General features: G+C 29.4%; 1 protein-coding gene across 3 annotated transcripts in view; it reads right to left on the reverse strand.

Annotated features, from left to right (window-relative positions):
• Window positions 1-11,014: 11,014 nt before the first annotated feature.
• Window positions 11,015-20,899, reverse strand: part of LOC129917672 (uncharacterized) — a 139,494-nt gene continuing 129,609 nt past the window's right edge. For all 3 annotated transcript variants that reach the window (XM_055997714.1, XM_055997716.1, XM_055997715.1), the window contains exons 5-8: window positions 14,295-14,571; window positions 11,547-11,777; window positions 11,247-11,400; window positions 11,015-11,177 (exon numbers count right to left, since the gene is read on the reverse strand). In XM_055997714.1, coding sequence (XP_055853689.1) covers window positions 11,048-11,177; window positions 11,247-11,400; window positions 11,547-11,777; window positions 14,295-14,571 — 792 coding nt within the window. In that variant the 3' untranslated portion in view covers window positions 11,015-11,047. The remainder of the gene's footprint in view (window positions 11,178-11,246; window positions 11,401-11,546; window positions 11,778-14,294; window positions 14,572-20,899) is intronic.

Raw genomic sequence — 20,899 nt, forward strand, 5'->3', positions numbered from 1 at the left:
TTGGTTTTCACAATTTTGACCCCAACCCTGTACCCCCAAGAAGGAGTTCTTAGAAGAAACTTTTATACAGATGGATCCAAAATAAAAGAAGGTGTTAGCGGAGGAGTGTGCACCACTGTATCGTTTTTTGTATTTTGGTTGGAAATTTTAAGGATTAAGATTTTTTTTTTTTATTAAGATATCTTCATGATGACTGGCAGATTGCCATTAACTCCATTAAACTCGTCTCTAGAAAACTCTTTGATTGACTTCAACTGCCTATAATCTCTTTTGAAGATAATGCAGAAGTTTGAAAATCGAAATTCACCTAAATTGGCTGCAGAACCATAAAGACATTCAGGAAACGAACGAACTGGTTAAAAATGGAACAATCTGCCAATCCTATCCCCAAGAGAGAAAGTTAGCATACCTATCGCTACTTTAAAAATCATGCTAAGGCAGGATGCTAGAAGAAATAAAAAGCTCAGGTCGAACAGTATCCTCACATTTATGGCCAAGAAACAAATTTAACAGGTTTGAAATCAAAAACGTTATCGAAAGAGCTGTTAATTCTAATTCACTAACAGTACCTACTCACAGCATAACGCTGCCTTATCAGCATTCGCATTCTCTTACGATTTTTTTCAGAGCTGTATAAACAAGGAGGAAGGGGACTGCACCGTCATCAGTCACTTTAACCTTATCCTAGCTTGCCTCTTCAATTTCCGTTTGGCCTAGTTTTATGTTTGCAAAACGAATTAAGAACACTTTTTTCAATTGCTATCATCTTTTCAAAATAACTACGGTCTAGGTCACTTTTTTCAGTGTCAATTTGTAGTCAATTAGAAAAAAAGCTTATCACCTTATTCATATTTAGATTCCATAAAACAAGGTCACATTTATGTTATTGGTCTTTTCTTTCGCTGCATTCAATATGAATTTTTTTTTTTTTATGATGCAATACTTGACAAGAGAAGGTACTTTAAATTTCAAAGAATTCAATCAACTTATCAAAAAACATGTGTAGTTAATTCCATTTCAATTCCGCTTATTGCTTTTCTTGAAAGAAAAAGAGAATTTTATAATTATATTTTTTAGTACACATACATTCTTTACGCATGCATTTTATACAAATAATATATAGAAAACTATTCTGAAAAGCAATTATAATTTATTAAAAGAATTCCACTTCGAATATAGTTTATATAATTGCGCTCAAGGCTTCTTCCTTGCATCTCTCACAAATATGCTCCTTTGAATAGTTTATAATTCTGTTTACCACTTTGGGAAAAATATAATATGCATGCATGTTAAATGAAATGAACTATAAATTTCCACTTCACTTCTTTCTCTTCTTCTTCTATTTCAACATACTATTTGTTTATTTTATGAAAGAGAAATGGTGGAGGTTATAATTTTGCACAACCTTTAAAGTTCTATATATTCAAAAACTTGCGATTTCTACACATCCATCATCATCATCATCGTGTTCGTCTTCAATTCCAAGATTTCTTCTAACACATATTTTATGCAAAACTTCTATATTTTGAAATAATTCTGTGTGTGCCTCTTCTCTCCCCAACCATCAGATCATCTTTTCAAAAAAAATGAACACTAAAATGCAAAATATTTTCAAAATGACTATCTGCTCTGTTTATTTCAACCAGAAGTTATATCGAGAGGAAGAGAGAAGAGCTTCATAAAATGATATCCTACATAAACTTCTATATATTCCATATCACATTCAAATATATGCTGTCTGCCAATCAGGCACCACTTGTGCTTTCATGTTTTGCACAACAATAAAGTGTTAACCCTCAGGAATGTGCACGAAACACATTAAGACACACACAATATTCACAAGTAGACGAAGAAGAACAAAAATAAAGTAGTCAATACCTCGTCTATACATTATACAATTGCACACAGCAACACATCCATTCCATGACATAGAAATAAAGGTCTCTAAAGGGTTTTTGTAGTCGATATAGAAGGACGAAGGAATTGGTGTCTTCTATAAGATGTTAAAGGAGCATTCAATTGCTTGCTTTCTGTGTTGTACTATTGTAGGTATTCCCTCTGTTTCGAGAAAACCCAATGAATGGAAAATTCTAAGAAGACATAGCAGAAAAGAGACTATGGATGTTGAAACAGCTTGCATATTATCAGCAAATTGTTGCAATATTTTGAATTTGTAATTACGCCACGACGACGACAACGATGATGACGACGATGAGAATTCCAAAAACTATATGAAGCAAAAAACACATGTTTTGATAGAGTCCTTTTTCTTATATATAGACAACGCACAAGTCGATTTGTTGGTTGTGATGAGTATGATGAAGCCGTTTATATGCAGAAACACACATAGAGTTTCGACGTTATAATATGATATTTTATGCAATTTAGCGGAATTTTAATGATTATAGAGCTACATATATTTGAATTTTACTTTGAAATAGCATTTTGCTTTGGTCCGGAGATAATTAAAAGGATGCCTCCTCCAAATTTGAAGCACCCAAGTGGAAGATAGATCAAAATACCCGTGAAGCAATTTGAAATAATTAAACCTCACAGAGGGAGTCTTTGATAATCATTTTGTTAGCATCCCGTAGTGATGTTATAGGGATTTGTGAGGAAATTACGATTATAACAAAAGCCAGGTTATAAGGAGTTAGGGATTGCTTGAATTAGATTATCTCATTCTCGTTAATTTTGACTGGCATACGTAGAAGATATATTTGTTAGGTGTGTGGAATTAAATTGAGTTATTTTGATGATGTGTTTAGCCGTAGGAATTCTTATTTATATAAAATAATTCCTAGAAATGTCGAAAAATAATATTATCTGATAATAAATCTCATTAGGCTGAGATCTCACAGGCTGAGAAGCTGAGATGTAAAATAGATTATCTTAATGTTTTTTTTTTTTTTGGGTAGATTTCTTTTCATATTATTTTTGTTTATACATGTAAAAAAGCACCTATAGGGTAAATTTAGAAACAAAGCTGGTGGTACACATTACTTTAAATGGAACCAGTCTATCGCCCAAGTAACAATTTTGCTTGCATAAGGTCCATTTTGTTCGATTCGACAAGCTATAGTTTGTATAGGTTTAGTTTAAGGCTTACTTACCCAAGTCAACCATTTTGGAAAAAAAAGGAGGTCTCCTTAAGGCTATCTAGAAGTGTCTAGAAGAAGCCTTTCAAATATCAGTTAAAGTCGATCTTTATAAGACCTGTTTGAACCTTTCTAAAGAAACCTTGTATTTTCAAGTGACAGAAGGCCTTTATAAGACCTGTTCCAAGAGGTTCTTGTAAGTTAGCAATGTTTTCATCTTGTAAGTATGCAAAGCTTTTATCCTGCAGATATGCAATGTTTTTAACGCATTAGAAAAAAACATTGCATATCAATGTGAGGTTTCATTAGCTCCCTATTTTTTACTCATTTTCGATTCGATTCCTGTGATGAAAATAAAAATAATTTCAGAACAACAGAAAAAGCAGTGGAATTTCCAAAAAAGGAGAAGAAACAAAATAGTAAAAAATTAAAATAAATGAAATTAAATAAATTGTGGAAAATGCAAAATAGAAAAAATCAAACGAAAACAAAAATAAGGAAATAAAAGTCAATGAATTATTTTTTTGTATGCATAAATTCAACATCTTATAACAACTTCTATAAGGCCTTATTGTAACATCCTACGCAAGTAATCCGGTTTGTGCATTAGATTAACCCTCTGCAGGAAGACCTCCGTTAGGCCATTTTAAGCTGTTTGTCACAAGCTATTAGCTTGTGGATTACCTGTGAAGGAAAGTCCTATGCAATTTCGGTAAAATGCGCCAAAATGATTTGTATAAGACCTGCCCTTCTTCTAATGCAAGCCAAAAAATAGCTTGCATTGACCCTTATGAAAGCTAAATTGTTACTTGGAACGGTCTATATCATGAGCTACAAACGAACTGGAAATGGATTTCTTCAAAAAAAAAAAAGCTGCACAGAACGTCTCTAGAGTATTCCGAAAATTGCACATGGTTTTTTGTGCATATCACTGAAAACAAATAAACAATTTTTTGATTCAATTTTCTATTCAAATGGTTTCCTGCTGAATCTAAAGTGTCATCATGGGCCTAATTAATAGATGATGATGAAGATGTGTTGGAAGACCAAAACCAACCAGGAGATCATTTTTTTCATTAGTTCAAAACTTGCTATGCGTGCTTTTTCGGAGACTATTCAGGAACTCAGTGAAATTTAAAGATTTCATTTTTAGAACATACAACTTTGGTAGCGGAAAATATTTTCAAGATAGTTTCTACGATTTTGATAAAAAAAAACATTTTTTTTATTTATTTGCTTTACAACCTCCTCACATATTTTTATTTTGCTTAAATTAATAAAATAAAAACTATTACACAAATTCATAATTTTAAAAATGATTTGATTATTCATTTTCTTTTTAATAAAATTTATTCAAATTATAATTTATAAAAAATATATGATTTTCTGTAACGAATTCAAAGTCACCCGTCATGACATGTCAAAAACTGTACATTTGAGGTTTAAAAGCTGCTTTTTTCAAACTTCAATACATTTTTTAGAGATTGTGAGGCAAATTTCTCAGTATTAGATACAGACTTATGCCCAGTTTACATACACTCAATCTACACTCTACGCGACCTCTGGGTCAGTTCTCGAACTGTGAAGCTGTATAGTGATAAATTTAAATGCGCTAGTATACTGCTTATCCAAACGTAGAGGTAAAAAAAAAAAAAAATATAGAAAAATTTTCATTTTTTTTAAACTTCGACAGTTTGATAAGGTGTTAGAGAGCGTTAAAATTAATCACTTCACAGCTTCTTAGAACGAGAATTGGCCCTATGATATGGATTACTAAAGAGATCTTAAAAAAATTGCCATCCTCTTTTTTTGTCATTTTCTAAATTATAATTTTAAGTGGTCACTGTGGTGTATACGCAACATTTTTTTGTAAAACAAATTTGATAGGAAAAGTACCTATTTTATTCAATGCTAATCGCTGATTGAATGTTGATCTTTTCCACCACTCAGCAATTGGATGTCCGTTTCATCTTAACGATTTCCCTACGACATATTATTGCTTTTAAACTGTTCAGTCTCCAATAAAAATCAGGTATGAAATTTTATTGCAGTTTGACAAATATTTAAAATCCAAAAATTTATAAATCCTTTAAAGCTATTTACGTCAAAGGTAAATATTTTTTTTTTTTAAATAAAATATATCTCATGATACATCAAAAGTCTAACAGTCTAATTTACATATTTTAACATAAATTTTACGTAACTACTTTAGGCACAATACATTATTTGAGGTACAACCCTTTATCGATTTTGTTACATTGTCATTGTACCTACCAATCTGTTACATAGAAATACAATTCAACAGCAAAAAAATATACATACATATAAAAATGTAAATACATTCTAACCCTAACAAAAAATTGACTTGTAAGAATTTTGTGTCATAAAATATTCATTTGCTAAATTCAATAAATCCAACCCTCCTTTCTCAATCTGAATATTTTATATATATAGGCTGCTAAAGAACTTAAATTTCAATACAAAACAAAAAAAAAATCCGATCAAGATTTAACTTTACAACAACAAAAAAAAAAAAACGTTTTATCTTCTTGTGTAAAAATAAATTGTCATAGAAAATAGAACTCCACTTGCAAACTACTACAACATACCTACACAGAAAAGTAAAGTGCCTATAAAAAAAATAAGACTCTAAAGCTTTAAAATTTAATGACAAATAAAATAGGACTTAACATTTCTATGAGAAAGGTTTGTTTTTTCTTATTTTTTTTTTTTTGTTCTTATAAACTCATACACAAGAACGTAAAACGATAAGATTTTGTGAGTATAGTTAAGGAGTAAAAACACAACATTTTCAAATTGAATTGCATTTAAAGACCCACATAAATGTCCCGAGGAGAAATATGTTTTGGGATACACAGAAAATAAAATAGGGAGTTGTTTCAACCAATAAAAAACTCCTGAAGGTATATTTTGTACTTTTTGTTTGTAAAAAATGGGAAAGTTAAATGCTACCCTAGAGGAAATTTAAGAGTCCATGGGCGATTTTTATTTTTTATTTGAAAGTTCTGAATCGAAATAAAGTTTTAGGATCAAATCTGTGAATAGAATTCGCATAAAAATGTACTCTCAAAAAATCAGTATTGACAGTTTTTAGTATTGTCTTGAAAAAGTTTTCATTTTCAAACGATACAAAGTAATTTTTTTGACAAATGTTAAACGTTTTTTATTGATCTTTTGAATTTTGCCATCTTGCAGAATGAGCAAATTGAGAAAGACATTTTTCAAGACATTATTTTTTCACTGCGATAGGGATAGATAGATTAATAAAACCCATGCACTATTTTCTGCATTTGAATTAAAACAAAGGGAATTTGAATTTTTTAAGTAAAATGTGGTTTTTAAAATTACTATCAATCATATCAACCAGAAACCAAGAAAACGGTTTGATAAAAACTAATAAAACATTTTTTTTTTTAAATTAAATCTGACCTGTTATTTTCTATATTTTCTATAAGCTTCTATAAAAGTTAATTAAGAATCAATTTTTTTTTGGACAGTTTCTATAAAATTGCATATTATTTATACAAACTTTGTCTGTGTAAAATATTATTCAAAAAATGGTATAAATAAATTTTGGAAAAAAAAGGGTTCGGAATCCCGAAAACCGAAATCACAAAAACAAGAAATCTCGAAAATCAAAAATCCAAAAAACCCAAAATCCCGAAAACCCGATTGAGATCCCAAAATCACGAAAAAAATACCGAATATAAAATGAAAAAAATTTCGCAAATTTTTCATTTTATAATCCCCAAAAATAAACCTAAGTGTAAAGTTAAGAAGTGTAGGTGTAAAAAACTCGGTTTATATCTCTTTGAAAGTTCTTATTGTTTTCATTTCAGTGTTGTGTTGTTATTGAATAAATGGGGAAAAAAAGGATGGGCGTCAAAATCCCAGAGAATTTTGAAGAAATTTTTTTACTTTTTCTGTTTATTTTTGGGGTTTTTTCGCAATAAATTTAAAGGTTTCTGAATCGTTTTCAAGCTTGTGGGTTTTCGGGATTTTGGATCTTCATGATTTCAGTTTTTAGGGATTCTGGATTCTGGGTTTCCGGCTTCCAGATTCTTGATTTCACGTAAAAAAAAAGAGGTGTGCCTACAGAGGGTTAATAAATGCGACCAACACGCCGACACGGCCCTGTGTAAAAGGATTAAACTCGAAATAGATAACTGCTGTCATCAATGTAAATAAAAGCAAATTTATTCTAATCTCGTATATGTCAACCAGGTACCAGGTGCATTTTATTTTATTTTACTCAGAGGAAAAAGCACCCTTTATCATAAAAGGAACATTTAAAATAAAAATACAGGTGTTTTCGAAAAATTCAACTTATTCATCCAATCGATATCTTAACGACTTTATATTCTAAGGGTTTGAGGTAACAAAAAATAAAGGAAAGGGACCGAGATGTTAAAGAAGATGCTTTATCACCTAAAAATTAAAATATATAGCTCTGTTCGGAAGGCCTTAGAATCAAATTGGTTTCCTTATAAACATTTATTCTATATTCTAATGGTCGACCTGGTGGAGGTGGTGATGGCTATTATAAATTTTCTGGAGAAAAACTTTTCCAATGTTTTTTGTTTTTTTTTTGTTGGGTTTTGCTATGTGGTTACTTTAATTATCGTGAATTCGATACTTTCACATGCAGTGTAATATCCTTAACATAGTATTCCCTAATGGGTAATATAATCTTGCAAGAAAGAGGTCAGAATAAAGCTTACCTGATAGAGAAGGAGGGATACGGAATTTATTACAACTGGCAGTTTTTTTTTTCTTGTTCGTTCTTTATCTCCTTTTCGTATTTCGTTTCATGTTCAAGGATAAAAGAAGTATCCTTTGGAATTTTATACAAGTATATGGTGCATAATAGCTATCTAACAACTTATTTCTTCTAGGCCTTTTCTTTTTGGCCAAAACGTTACACTTTTGACTCTGGACCAAAGATTATGGTTCATTTAACAGCAAATCTATTGATTTTTGCATGCCCCACAGACCGTCATCCATCGCCACCACTACCACCATCACAATTTTATACATAAAAAGATGTGCGCATTTGATGGAGTAGGAGGAGCAGGAAGACAAGGAATATGGTCCGACGAGCACGACGGAGCACTTTTGGTGTTCATGATAATAAAGTTTGGTATTTTCATTATTTATTTGAGGATGTAGACAACGATGACTATGACTATGGTTTAACAATATATAAGGAGTGGGACTAGAAGCTGCTGCTAGTGCACAGCAAACCGCTTGAAGAGACTAATGGGCATATCGTAAGAGGGTCGTTAGTTATGTTAAATGAATTCGAAAAGGGATCATTTTATTTTTATAACTGGCAAGGGATAATTATATCTGATTTTTTTTCAAGTTGATTTTTTGTAGATATAAATAAATATTGTATAGAAAAAAAAAACTAAAAACAGGGTTAATTGATGCAGAAGATGTGAAACACGAGTATTAAGAGGCTTTAAAAGTTATTTTTCTCTTTAAATCCTTTTTTTTTTTTTTGGTAGGTACTACGCATTTTTTGTTGGTAGTTTTAAGTTGATTAAAACATTTTCAGAAAAAAAAGGGTTAAGGTTGATTAATTAATTTTAAAACAAAAAAACTTCATCATGGGTATTTAAGAGGAAATGGAGAAAGGTTGTTTAATTTGGTGGAAAACCTTTTAAAAAGATTTATTTTCATACAAAACAAAAAATAGTAATTTTTTAGCTGAGAGTAAGATAAGTATGCCTATCCTTGAAAAAAAAAAAATATTTTTTAGTAAGACCCTGATTAAATTGCGTGTAACAATTACCAGGATAAGAAATGAATAAGGCTCAAATGCCAACCGAATATTTTAGAGGAAGAAAAATCAGAGCGGTTCTCAAAAATTTTAACTCCTCAATATTTAAGATTCGCGTAATAAATTTAAGTACAAATTAATCCACAAAATTGATGATTATTGGTAAAAAAAAGTCTTGATAAAGGAAAGAATAGCACCCGTTTCCAATTCTCTCAAAAATGATTGATGCAAAGCATTTAGAAGAAATTTTGAAGCTAATTAACCTATACAATTTGAACCCTAAAAACTCTACATTACAAGTACCAACACTTCATGCGCTTAATTTGCACGGATCAATACGAAATATAAATGCTTATTTAATTTCCAGCAATAATTAACTGTCAACATTAATTTGTTATACAGAAGAAATATTTTGTAACCATTCAAAAATTGGTTTAAAAAAAAAAATATTGCGTATACACCACAGTGACCGCTTAAAGTTATTATTCAGAAAAAAAAAAGACGAAACACCTAAAAAGAACTTAATCATGTTAAATGCTTATAATCTCCGATATATTCCTACAATTTAAAAGCTTTAATTAATTTAAAAACTAATTTCAAAATCATTTGCATTAAAAAACTTTAACACCAAAATAGTGTGTGTTAGTTCTGTATAAGTTCAAATTTATGATATTTCCGAACAAACTTTAATGTAACCGAAATAAAATATCGACCAGAGTGAAAATAGATATAAATTCAGACACTTTTATCCATAAGCTCCTTTAAACACTTTCGTTCCTTAAAACACAAATAAAGTATGAAAACCGTGCAACCAAAACCCTCCTAGAAACAGGGTGATTCGACTTAAAAAAAGACCCAATACAACGAAGCAGATTTTTGAAAATAAAAAAAAACAAAATGTTCACATTGAAGCTTTCGTCGCAATGACGGTTTAACTCATTAAGTTTATTGAAATATACTGATTATTTAAAAAGTTTCATATCAGATACTTTAGTTTTTTTTTTTTTTGTAATTAAATTTGTTTTTTTTAATAAACATAAATTTTATCAACACTGGGTGCAACAAAATTGTGCTTAATTAAGTTTTTTTTTTTTTGTTTTTAGTATTTAATTCGCTAACTAATGCTCGAAACGTTTTTGTGTATTCGAAACACTGTAAAGCATTTTTTTTTTGTTTAAAATTTTTTTGTATTTACTATAAATGAATTTTTTTTTGTGTTTAAATAATTTTTTTTTAATTTATGAATTTTTCTATATGTGTTTTTTTTATTTAATTAATTTAATTTAATGTTAGTTGCATTTAATTTTTTGTATATTAATCTCTTAATTTCTAGTGTTTAATTTTTTTGTTTTTAAATTTATTTAATTTTTTTTTTGTTTTGTTTATCAATTCAAATAGACATTTAGATTAATTTATTTTATATATATATATATTTTGTATATATAAATGTATTTTTTAAGTATTTTTTTAAATTAGTTTTTTTTTTTCATTTTGTTTTTTTTTTTTTGTATGGTTTGGGGGGATTTTTTCTTGCAATGCAGGGATTTTTTTTTGTTTACGATTAAGGGGGTTTTTGGTTTAAGTTAATTTTTTTTTCCATCTTGTAAGTATAAAAAAAAAGAAAATCACAAAAATTATGTAAATATAAATATTTTTTTTTTATTATTATTTTATCAATTTTTTTTTCTCATTTTTATTTAATTTTAAATATAAAAAATTTTCGTGTCCATCGTTTGGGAAATTAATGATGTTCATATATATTTTTATTTATTTTTTTAAATATATATATTTTTTTTCATCTTATTAAATTAATTTAAAAATATACTTTTTTTTTGTTTTTTTTTTCTTTTATATTTTTAAAAGTTTTTTTTTGTGATTTGTGTTCAAGTCCCTAAAAGTATGTTAAATATATGTTTCTTTTTTTTACTTATTTAATTTTATCGTGGCATCGTTTGGGATTTTTCGGTTGTGTTTTTTTTTGTTTTTTTTTTTTTTTTTGTATTAAATAGAAAGAGTGGTGTTTTTTTTTGGTGGTAGTTAATTTAAAAAAGAAATTATTTTAATTTTGTTTTAAATTTTCTTTAATACTACTACACTGTGTCGTGTGTGTGTGGGTTTTTTGGTGTAGATGTGTTTGATTTTTTTAAACACCCTGTGCCAGACTCTCCTTTTGTAGAGCAACCATTGACTGATCCATTGGTTGTGGCAGAATAAAAGGTGAGGCTAACATCTGAAGTGGACTGCTTGACAGAATGGAGAATTGGGGTGACGTTCTGTGTGAGTCAAAGGGACGGTAGTTCTAGAGAGTAATTGCAAATGAAAATAGTTTCGATGGTACTTACTCAGCAAAGCCGGCTGCCGCTGCTGGATTTCGTACAGAGTGTATGGCTTGTGAATTTTTGGCACGGGCTAGGAGGGTCATCACTGTGCGTTTGGTGGGATTCATTCCGGAACGTGGTACACCGAGGAGTGGTCGTTTGCGTCCAAGTTGACCAGCTTTATATTTTTTTTTTTAAGGAAAACATAAAAAGGACATTTTGATTAACATTGTTTGTACTGTGACTGAGTTTGTTTTTGTTATTTTTTTCTTGATGGAGGGTCGCTCGTTTGTTAAGGTTGAAAATGAAAAATTCGAAACTTACCAATATTGATTGACTTGACACCGCGCAACGCTGGATGCAATAAAGCACCGGGTGGATCGAGCAATGCCAGTGTGGATGTTGTCGTTTCAGCCTCGCTGGGCATGGCTAATGTGGACTGAGTTTGTGGTAGACCGGTGACTGCTGCAACACCTGTTGATGGTTTGAGAATTCCAGCCATTCCGACGGCTGTGAGTTGTTGTTGAATTGCTACAGCCATTGCTGATGGGTGAACTTTAAAAAAAAAAAGAAAAGAAAAATTATTATTAAATAAATAACAAAAAAAAAATTGTGGGAAAACAAAGTTATTGTGTTTGGTTTCAATTTTCGAACAAAAATTTAAATATTATTGATTGCTAGGTGGTCATCTCTACGTTACTCAGTAGATACCCAGATATTGGAAAATAAATATTTATTTTAACCTTTGTTTTTATAAAGAGCTCACTGGTATTTTTTTTTTTTTTTGAAGATTGACAAATATTGGTGTTGTGTAAGATTGGTGTGGTGTCAAAAATAAACTTTAAAATATAAATAAAACAAAATAGAACAATGTCTTGTACTACACGATAAAAGATAATTTTACTTTTTTCGGACTTTAGTCCTGAAACAAGTTTTGGTTAACAGATATGAGGTACAGTGAAAAAACCTATGCATTAAGCTAAAAAAACTACAAATTAAATTTTTCAAGATTTTCTAAAAATTCGGAATTTTTAAAAATTTTCGCCAAATCAATCGAATGAGACATCAAAGTAAGGACTCTTTAGACTCTATCCATAACTGAAAACCAAAAGTTTGTAGGAGTTCGGGTTGCAAAGGAAAATATTGTTTTTTTTTTCATTAAAAGGAGATATTTTCGGATCGAATACCCGAAATAAATTTTGGTCTACAAATATGAGATCACAGTGAACAGGCCAATGCATTAAGCTAAAAAAATTACAAATTTATTTTTTTAAGATTTTCGAAAATTATCCAAGGGGGAATTTTTAAAAATTTTCGCCAAATCCATCGAATGAGACATCAAAAGAAAGGACTCTTTAGACTCTATCCATAACTGAAAACCAAAAGTTTGTAGGAGTTCCGGTTGATGAATTATTTGGAATAGAAATATTTTTTGGGTTGGGGTCGAAATTCTGTACGTTGCAAAATTCTGTATTCAAAAAACTGTATGCCAAAATACTGTATGTCAAAATTCTGTATGTGCAAAATGCTGTACGAACAAAATTCTGAAAGTCAAAATTCTGTATAGCAAAATTCTGGTTGGTCAAAATACTGTATTTCAAAATTCTGTACATCAAAATTCTGTATATCAAAATTCTGTTAAAATGCTGTAATGCGCGCTCACTTTTTTACATTATGAAAACGATATTTTGTACAGCATTTTTACAGAATTTTGAAATACAGATATATTTAAAAGGGGGTTTACTATGAATTTCTAAGAGATCAACTTAATAAAGAGGCAAGCTTCTAATGCTGATTAATCTAGGTATACTTTATTAGGAGCTACGGAAAAAAGAGAAAGAAAACAAAACTACACTTATTTAAAAAACAATCTGAATTAAACCACGTTGCATACCTAAAACGGATTGAAAAAAAATTAAATTTATATTGATTTTGACATTTTTTTTTTGTAAAATGTATTTTGTATGTTTAAGAAAAGTTTGATTTGTGTTCCTAGAATTGATTTACTTTTTTACTTTAATAATTATGTTTGTGTTAAATTACAACTTTACTGTCAATAATTATATTTAAAGCTACTATTAAGTGTTTTTTTTATCAAAGGAAATTTCTTTAAAAATACTGTAGGTATTGAAAATACAGTATTTTGCCGTACAGAATTTTACAAAACAGAATTTTGCAAGTCAGTATTTTGTTCATACAGTATTTTGACGTACAGAATTTTGTATTTCAAGTATAATGAGGTACAGAATTATGGTCTTACAGTATTTTGACCCTACAGAATTTTGTCGTACAGAATTTTGACAAGCAGAATTATCGCTCCCATATTTTTTTTTTTTCATTCGGAAGCAGATATTTTTCTATCAAAGTCCGAAATAAGTTATGGTCCACAAATATGAGATCACAGTGAATAGGCCAATGGAATCAGCTAAAAAGATTACGAATTAAATATTTCAAGATTTTCGAAAATTATCCAAGCGCCAAAAAAAGGAAGCTCAAAATTAAAAAAAAAAAAACATTAAAAGTAAAAATGAATCTAGTTGGTCTTTTTTACCCATTAATTTATACCTTTTATCGACAAAATCTTCAATTAAAGATAAAATCCCACAATGCCCCTTTAAAAATTAATAATGTGAGTCATCATTGTATTTTTAGTCCTTTTTTTCTGACACAATATTTATATAAAACCTTTTTAACGTCGATAAATTATTTCAATAGCGCAAAGTCATAAGTTGAGTGTTTTCCACTCATACAACAATAATTTATTCTTTCATTTCCCCTTCAACAAGTTTGTTCGTTTGGCTATAGTTTGTTTGTGACAGCTTAAATAAATAGCTACGTTCAAGGATTATTAAGTGACAAAACCAATCATGCACTTTCTCTCTGTTCAATAATAATTGAAAGCACTAAATCAAATAACAGAGCATTGATTTTCTATGCCAATAGAGTCACATAAATTTACCCCCTACCCTTCGCACTATACTCGGCCACTTAATTAAGTCCGTTCAACTACCCCCTGGAGACAAGAGGTGTTTATATGTTTAGTTTACCCCTAGACCTCATTCTCACACTTACCTGACGTCGTATTAGTCGCTGATATGCTATCTGCACTCGATACTGTTGTCTGATGGTGACTGTCATTGTTTGTACTCGATTGGTTGCTATCACTTTTATCGGCTGTTCCCGAGCAATCCATGCCCAGTGCTTCCAGATCCGTTCGTTCGTCGTTGGATGTGTCCATATCTGTGACGCCATTCGGACTGTTTTGATCTCCCGCTGGGCCTTGTGTTGGTGTTGATGTTAATGCTTGCATTTCCCACATTTGTTCTTGTCTAATATCATCGTGATAGTCCTGAAAAATAAAAAAACGTTTATGAATTTATAAATTTTAATAACATTTTGTTAAAATCGACACACGTTTCAAATCTAATTTTAATCACAGTCACTCATACACGCATTATACACACATGCTATTACTCCCTGGAGGTAGAAAGAAAAATATTTTCCAAATAAACATAAACAAGCTGCCCGAAGGACCAAACAGTCCCAGAATTACCCCAAACGAAAGATAAACAAATTTCCACAAGTGCCTTGTGTTCTCTCTTTGTGAGTCTGGTTGTGGCCTCTTTTTCCATACCAATTTGCAGAACTATAAGTTTTCATAAAAAAAAAGAGAACATCCTGCGAAAACATTTTTGTTTGTTCAAGTGCACATCGCATCGCGTGTGTGGGAAATTGGCATTGTGCATCCACATGTGCATATGTTTTCATTCACTGAATCCACATTCAGATACACTGGGGGGTAAACCTCAATACCCGGGAATATATACCTGCCAGGGGTGCATTCAATTATATGCAGGCACATATTGTGGATGAAAATGGTATAATTTAATATTGATTTAAAGTGAGTGGTGGATGTTTTTTTTTTTTTTTGAATGAGGAACCGTGAGGTAAAGAAGATAAACAAATATTATGAATGAAACGGTTCGATTGAACTTGCAAATATTAAAGAATCGAAAATAGCGTTTGGATAAATATAAAAATTGTTGAAGAGGCAGCTTATAAATTGTGGCATACAAAAATGTCGTTTAAATTGTTTATCGAAAAAAGGCAACAAAAGCAATAGAAAAAAAAAACAATAGAAGTTTTAAAAGAGTTTACAAATTAGAGCCAAAATAAATCACACCCAAGTTTTATTTATATCAGATGAAAAGTATCTGTTATATGTTTCAGTACCGATGTTTTTAATTTCTAACTTTCCATCACGATTTTTGGAATTGTGTTATTAGAACCAAAACGGCAATTACTATACCTTCATACGTCTGCTTCTATCTTTTGCCACAACTTCGTAGTCATGTGTTTTGGAAAACTTATTTTTTTACCCAAATAAACGGTACCATTTATATGACCCAAATGTAAAAAGGAAAAGATCTATGTTCTGTTGCGACAGGCAGCCAGTACCAGTAGCACAGATTAAGAAGCCTGTAAAAAACAATTTTAACATGTTCACCAATTTTTTACTTCTTAAAATTATTGTTTGGGCAATTAATAGCCCTACGTAAAAAATACTCACTGATGGATATTTAAAAAAATATTTCAACATTTTTTTTTTTTGAAAAATCAGTTTTTTTAAAACTTTTTTTGAAATTATGTTTTTATGTGTCGGATAATTTCTTGAGAATAGCAAACCATTTATTTATTTAGTTAAAAAAAAAATTATTTAAGGAAATACACTACCTATTTAAAAAAAGAATGTTTTCCACAATTAAAAAAAATACTCACTTTTCATATTAAAGTAAATTAAAGTTTTGATTTATGAATGCTATAAGAAACCTCAACATTTTAAGCAACTTTTAAAATAAGAACAAGTTTTTACGGCTGTTGAATTTAGGTTTTTTATCCTTAAAATTTGTTTATTTAGAAAAAATAAAATATCACTCTAATGTTAAAGAGATACGGGCACAATCCTAAAAATCAAAACTTCGATAGTCCAAACACTTGAAAATCCAAAAAACAACAACTCAAACGATTTTGATTAAGTTGCTTGTGATTTTTTAAAAAAAAGGAACATTTTTTTTTGAAATAAAAATATAAAATTCAATTTAAAAAAGTTGTTAACTCAAATGGCTATAGAACCCATTTTTTAAATTATTATTATTACTTTTGATTTTTTATTTGACATTAAATCCAATTTAAAAGAAGATTTTAATTAAGAAACTTTGGAAAAATCGCGAAATTAACAATTTTATAAAATTTCAAAAGAACACATTATTTATTGGAACTTTAAGAAACATTTAAAATTTTCCAATTTAAAAAAAAAAAATCAATTGACATATAGCCTCTTTTGTAACCTTTAAAACGGTGTTAAATTAAATTTAATAACAAATTTAATATTTTTTCACCTAGGTATATAATAATTAACAAAATATCTTAAAAATTAAATTATAACACCGACAGAAAAAAAAAGCACAAACAAAATAAAATGCACGACTGGGTCGCACGTACTTGCTCTTGTAGTTCACAGTATCTTTATCTTAAATATCTATTGGAAATTTATGATTTTGTAGAACAAAAAATCAAAAAAAAAAAAAAAATCAAAAGTTTAAAAATTAAATTAAAAATTTTTTTTTTTCAAAAATGCTTTTAAAAATATCTTTTTTTAACATTTTATACTTAATGATGTCTGTAAATTTTAAATAAAATAACTAATGCTTTGATGAAATATATGAACTTAAAAAATATGTCAATTTTTGAAAAACGGCAACGCCATATTTCCGTTCTCCGCATTTTTTGAGAAAAACTAAAAACGCAGTTTTGTTGGAATCAATAAGAGTATTCCGCACACTAAATTTGATCGTTAGAGCCGTTTTCGAGAAATTTGCAATACCTCGAAAACGTTATATGGGAGGTATGCGTTAAAATGGAGATATTAAAAAAATAAAAAAATAAAAACGTACAAATTATCTGTACCAAGTTTTCCGTTTAGGCCCTAGCTCGATGTACAGATGAACGCACAGACGCACACACGCACAGACCGACGGACGGCATGACGAAAACCACTTTTTTGATCTTCTCCATCATCGTAATGTTGGTTACTTGCCCTATAGAGCAAGTAAAAATTGTCATTTAGTCATTTTTGGTGGTATTTTGCGCCCAAAACCAGGACCTGCTGAAGACAAACGGACTGCAGCTATGGATTACGCTCATCGAAATACATAACCCTAGGCACAAACGTACTTTGATCTGCAGGGGTCATGGTCCAAGATTTAATTTGGGGGCCCTTTCACTCTTTATTTTTCTATAAAATCTATGTAGATTTTTAAATTTCTGTTACTTTCTTAATTTATCATTTCAAGTAGTATAGGTCCTTACATTTGAAAGAAAAAGATAGAAGAAAAACTTTTAACTTTAAATTAACACCTGCTTCAAAAACTCGGTTCACAAAAAAAAATTGAATTTTTTTTTAATGTGGAATGGCTCTGTCTGTATATTTTTTGCAGCTGGAAATATCAAATGAATATATAACCACAAAAACAAATTAAGGTCAAGATTTATTTATTTTTTTTTTTTTTTAATTTAAAAAATAAAGATTTTTATCAAATTGTTTTAATTTCAAAAATTTGTGGAATTAAAATATTCTGATATTCAGTTGAGATTGATAATGATTAACGCGTAATTTTTGATTTTGAAGCTCAACACAATAATTCTATTTTTCGAACGAGAAAAAAAAAACTTGTTGCAGATTACAAAAAGGGAATCTTTGAAATAGTATTTACATAACTATTAATAGGTACATCCTTTTTATTTCATGGGCCTCTGAATAGAAATATGACAAAATATTGTTTGTTAGCCATATAATTTTATCTTTTTCTCACAAAACACTTCATTTATGTTTTTTGGCTTATTTGTAAAAACCTTCACAAGATAACCTTGGTTATTTTGGAGTTCGGTTTTGAAATTAAAATAAGGTTGAAAATGCTTATTTATTTTTTAAATTTAAAAATCCATGCATAAAAATCCAGAAATTTTGCGGCTAGTCAACTGAATGAAATGGTACAATGCATTAGGAGATATGATATTCCATGGGGGTCCTAGGCAGTCGTCGAGACCACTAAGCGCCCGTCCTAGTTGCCCCAATTTATGTACGCCCCTAACAGGCCACTATCTTTTTTTGTTTGCCGGTGTAGTTATTCGTTAATTTTTTTGTTCATACAAGTTTAATCCTTAGAGATTATTTGACCAAAAAGTACATACATAAGTACGTTTAACGCAGTCGTGCACTTTATTTTAAATTCAGGTTTGCTGTCAAAACTGCACTTAAAAGTTGTAGCTCCGTAGTCGGTAATTATGTCGATCAGATCTAAACAGTGATGTTTTCTAGTTTAAAACATAGAATTGCAAACATGAAAATAGTTTTAATGATTAAAAGCTTATCATCTTGGGTCAAAAATTCGAAAAATGGGTGCATCTTTGGATTTTGACAAAGCTCTATCGAGAGAAATTATGTGAAAATATATAATATTTTAAACGCCTATAGTGATATAAAGAAAGTACTTTGGCATGATCATCTCATGAGTTAAAAATGCTACCTGAAGTTTTATTTTAAATCTTAAGATTTGTTAAAAAATAGGATTTTTTTGTATTTGTTATTTAAGTTATGAACCTGCTTAGATATGCGTTCAAAATCAGTTTTTCAAAATCTTAACTCAGAAACAAGAAACCAATTTTGGAAAAAGTTCTCCTAGTCATAAGTAATTTTAGTGTTATCTGAAACAAGTTTTTCGAGACCATACACCGTCTCCTTTTTGATTCATACCATTTCTGATTAATGTGCACTTTACCCATTTATCACCTTTCTAATAGTCCGTCCCCGAACTTTTGTGGCTTTCGTGCCACAAAAAAAGAAAAAAAAAAAGTAAATAAACAAGTTAGTTCACTCCATTGTTGTTGTTCTTCTTCCATCGAGACACCAAACAAATCACAAAAAAGGACACGAAATAGGAAACAGATGAATTATTACGACATGTTCGTTTATTTTGTCCATTGTGTTCCTTTCTGGCCCAGAATTGGTCAAGAGCTATACACCATCATATATGACCAGGAGGGAGTATTTAATATACGACTATAGAATAGAATAAAAAATACCTTTTGTTCGTGTGTATAAAAAAAAAGTTATTTGTTTATTTTATCTTTTTTATTTTTTTGTTAGGTTTTAGTGCATGTAAAAGAAGCATCCATATCCTTGCATGAATACATACAATGCCAAACAAACAAAATGCTAAAGTTGGGTGCTATACCTGCTCTTACACATGTTGGTACATATATGATGGAATAGAATTGCATCGTTAATAGGTCAGAACAGTAACAGTTACAAAGTATACGTTATAGAGTGTATCTGAACATCCATTAATTTGTCAGCTTTGAAGTTTTATTATAATAAAAGAGTAAATTGAACAACCTAATGGATGGGATTGCATGACATGAAAATGATGACGTGTAGAAAATAAAGATATACAAAGATATTATTTTGATGTTGAGAAAGGTTGTATTTTAAATGAAAAATAAGATGTAGTTAGGGTGTTTGTATGTTGCCTTCATAATTACAAAGGTGAACAAAGAGGGATTGCTGAAGTTTAAATGATAAACGCTCACTAAAAGGTATAGTATTTCAATATAAGGACTATAGGTTTCAAAATTGAAAAATTTATTCTTGCATCTAATCCAAGTACGTATGTATAATATTTTTGACAGCAATTTACAGCAAATTAAGAAATACAATTTCATAGAAAACTAAAAAGTCTTAGTTGGATAAATTTGACAAAAAAAGGATACTTTGCAAAATGTTGTCATTTTCAGTGGATTTTTGATTGCAGAAATATTCTAATAATTAATCTTAAATGGATCAAATTTAAGCCCAAAATTAATAAAAATGAAAGATAAAGAAAGAAAGAAAGGTCGTACCTACTTTTAAAAGTAAACAAATATTTTTTAAACCATTAAACTAGCAAATTTCAACAAAAAAAAATTGTACAAGTACCTCAATATTAAAATCAAGAAAAATTTTTAATTTTTAAAAATAGTTTCAATTTTTTTTTTTTTAATACATTTTTTGAAAATGGATTAGTGGATTTCATTGAAACCTTGTTTTTATGTGTCAATTATTATTTTCTTTAAAATGGCATACCAATTTTTTTTGAAAATACATAACAATTTTCAAAGAAAAATATTTCTAAAAACTCTTTGTTATACATGAAATTAAATGGATTTCTTTGTTTTGAACTCAAAACCTTTTAAGAAGATGTTTTTTTTTTTTTGTAACTTCAAACCAAATTTTATACATGATTTTGATTATGTATTTCTGAACCTTAAGTTTTATTTTTATTTATTAAAATATTCTATTATAAATTTTTATAAAGCTTAAATATTTGAAGCAACTTTAAACATAAGAGCAAGTACGTGCGAAACAGTCGTGCATTTTATTTAGGTAGTCAGCGATAGAAATTATGTTTGAGTTTTGCAAAAAATATTACGCATACACCACAGTGACCCCCAAAATCACTCAATTTGTTGCTAAGGTAAATGACTGTGGAGGAACTTTTCTGAATATGTAACTAAATAAAATAGTTAATTTTACAAAATCTCTTACAAGATTTAAGTCTACCTATAGTTTGGTGAGAAAT

The sequence above is a fragment of the Episyrphus balteatus genome, chromosome 4 (assembly GCF_945859705.1).
Source record: "Episyrphus balteatus chromosome 4, idEpiBalt1.1, whole genome shotgun sequence".
NCBI classification, from domain to species: domain Eukaryota; kingdom Metazoa; phylum Arthropoda; class Insecta; order Diptera; family Syrphidae; genus Episyrphus; species Episyrphus balteatus.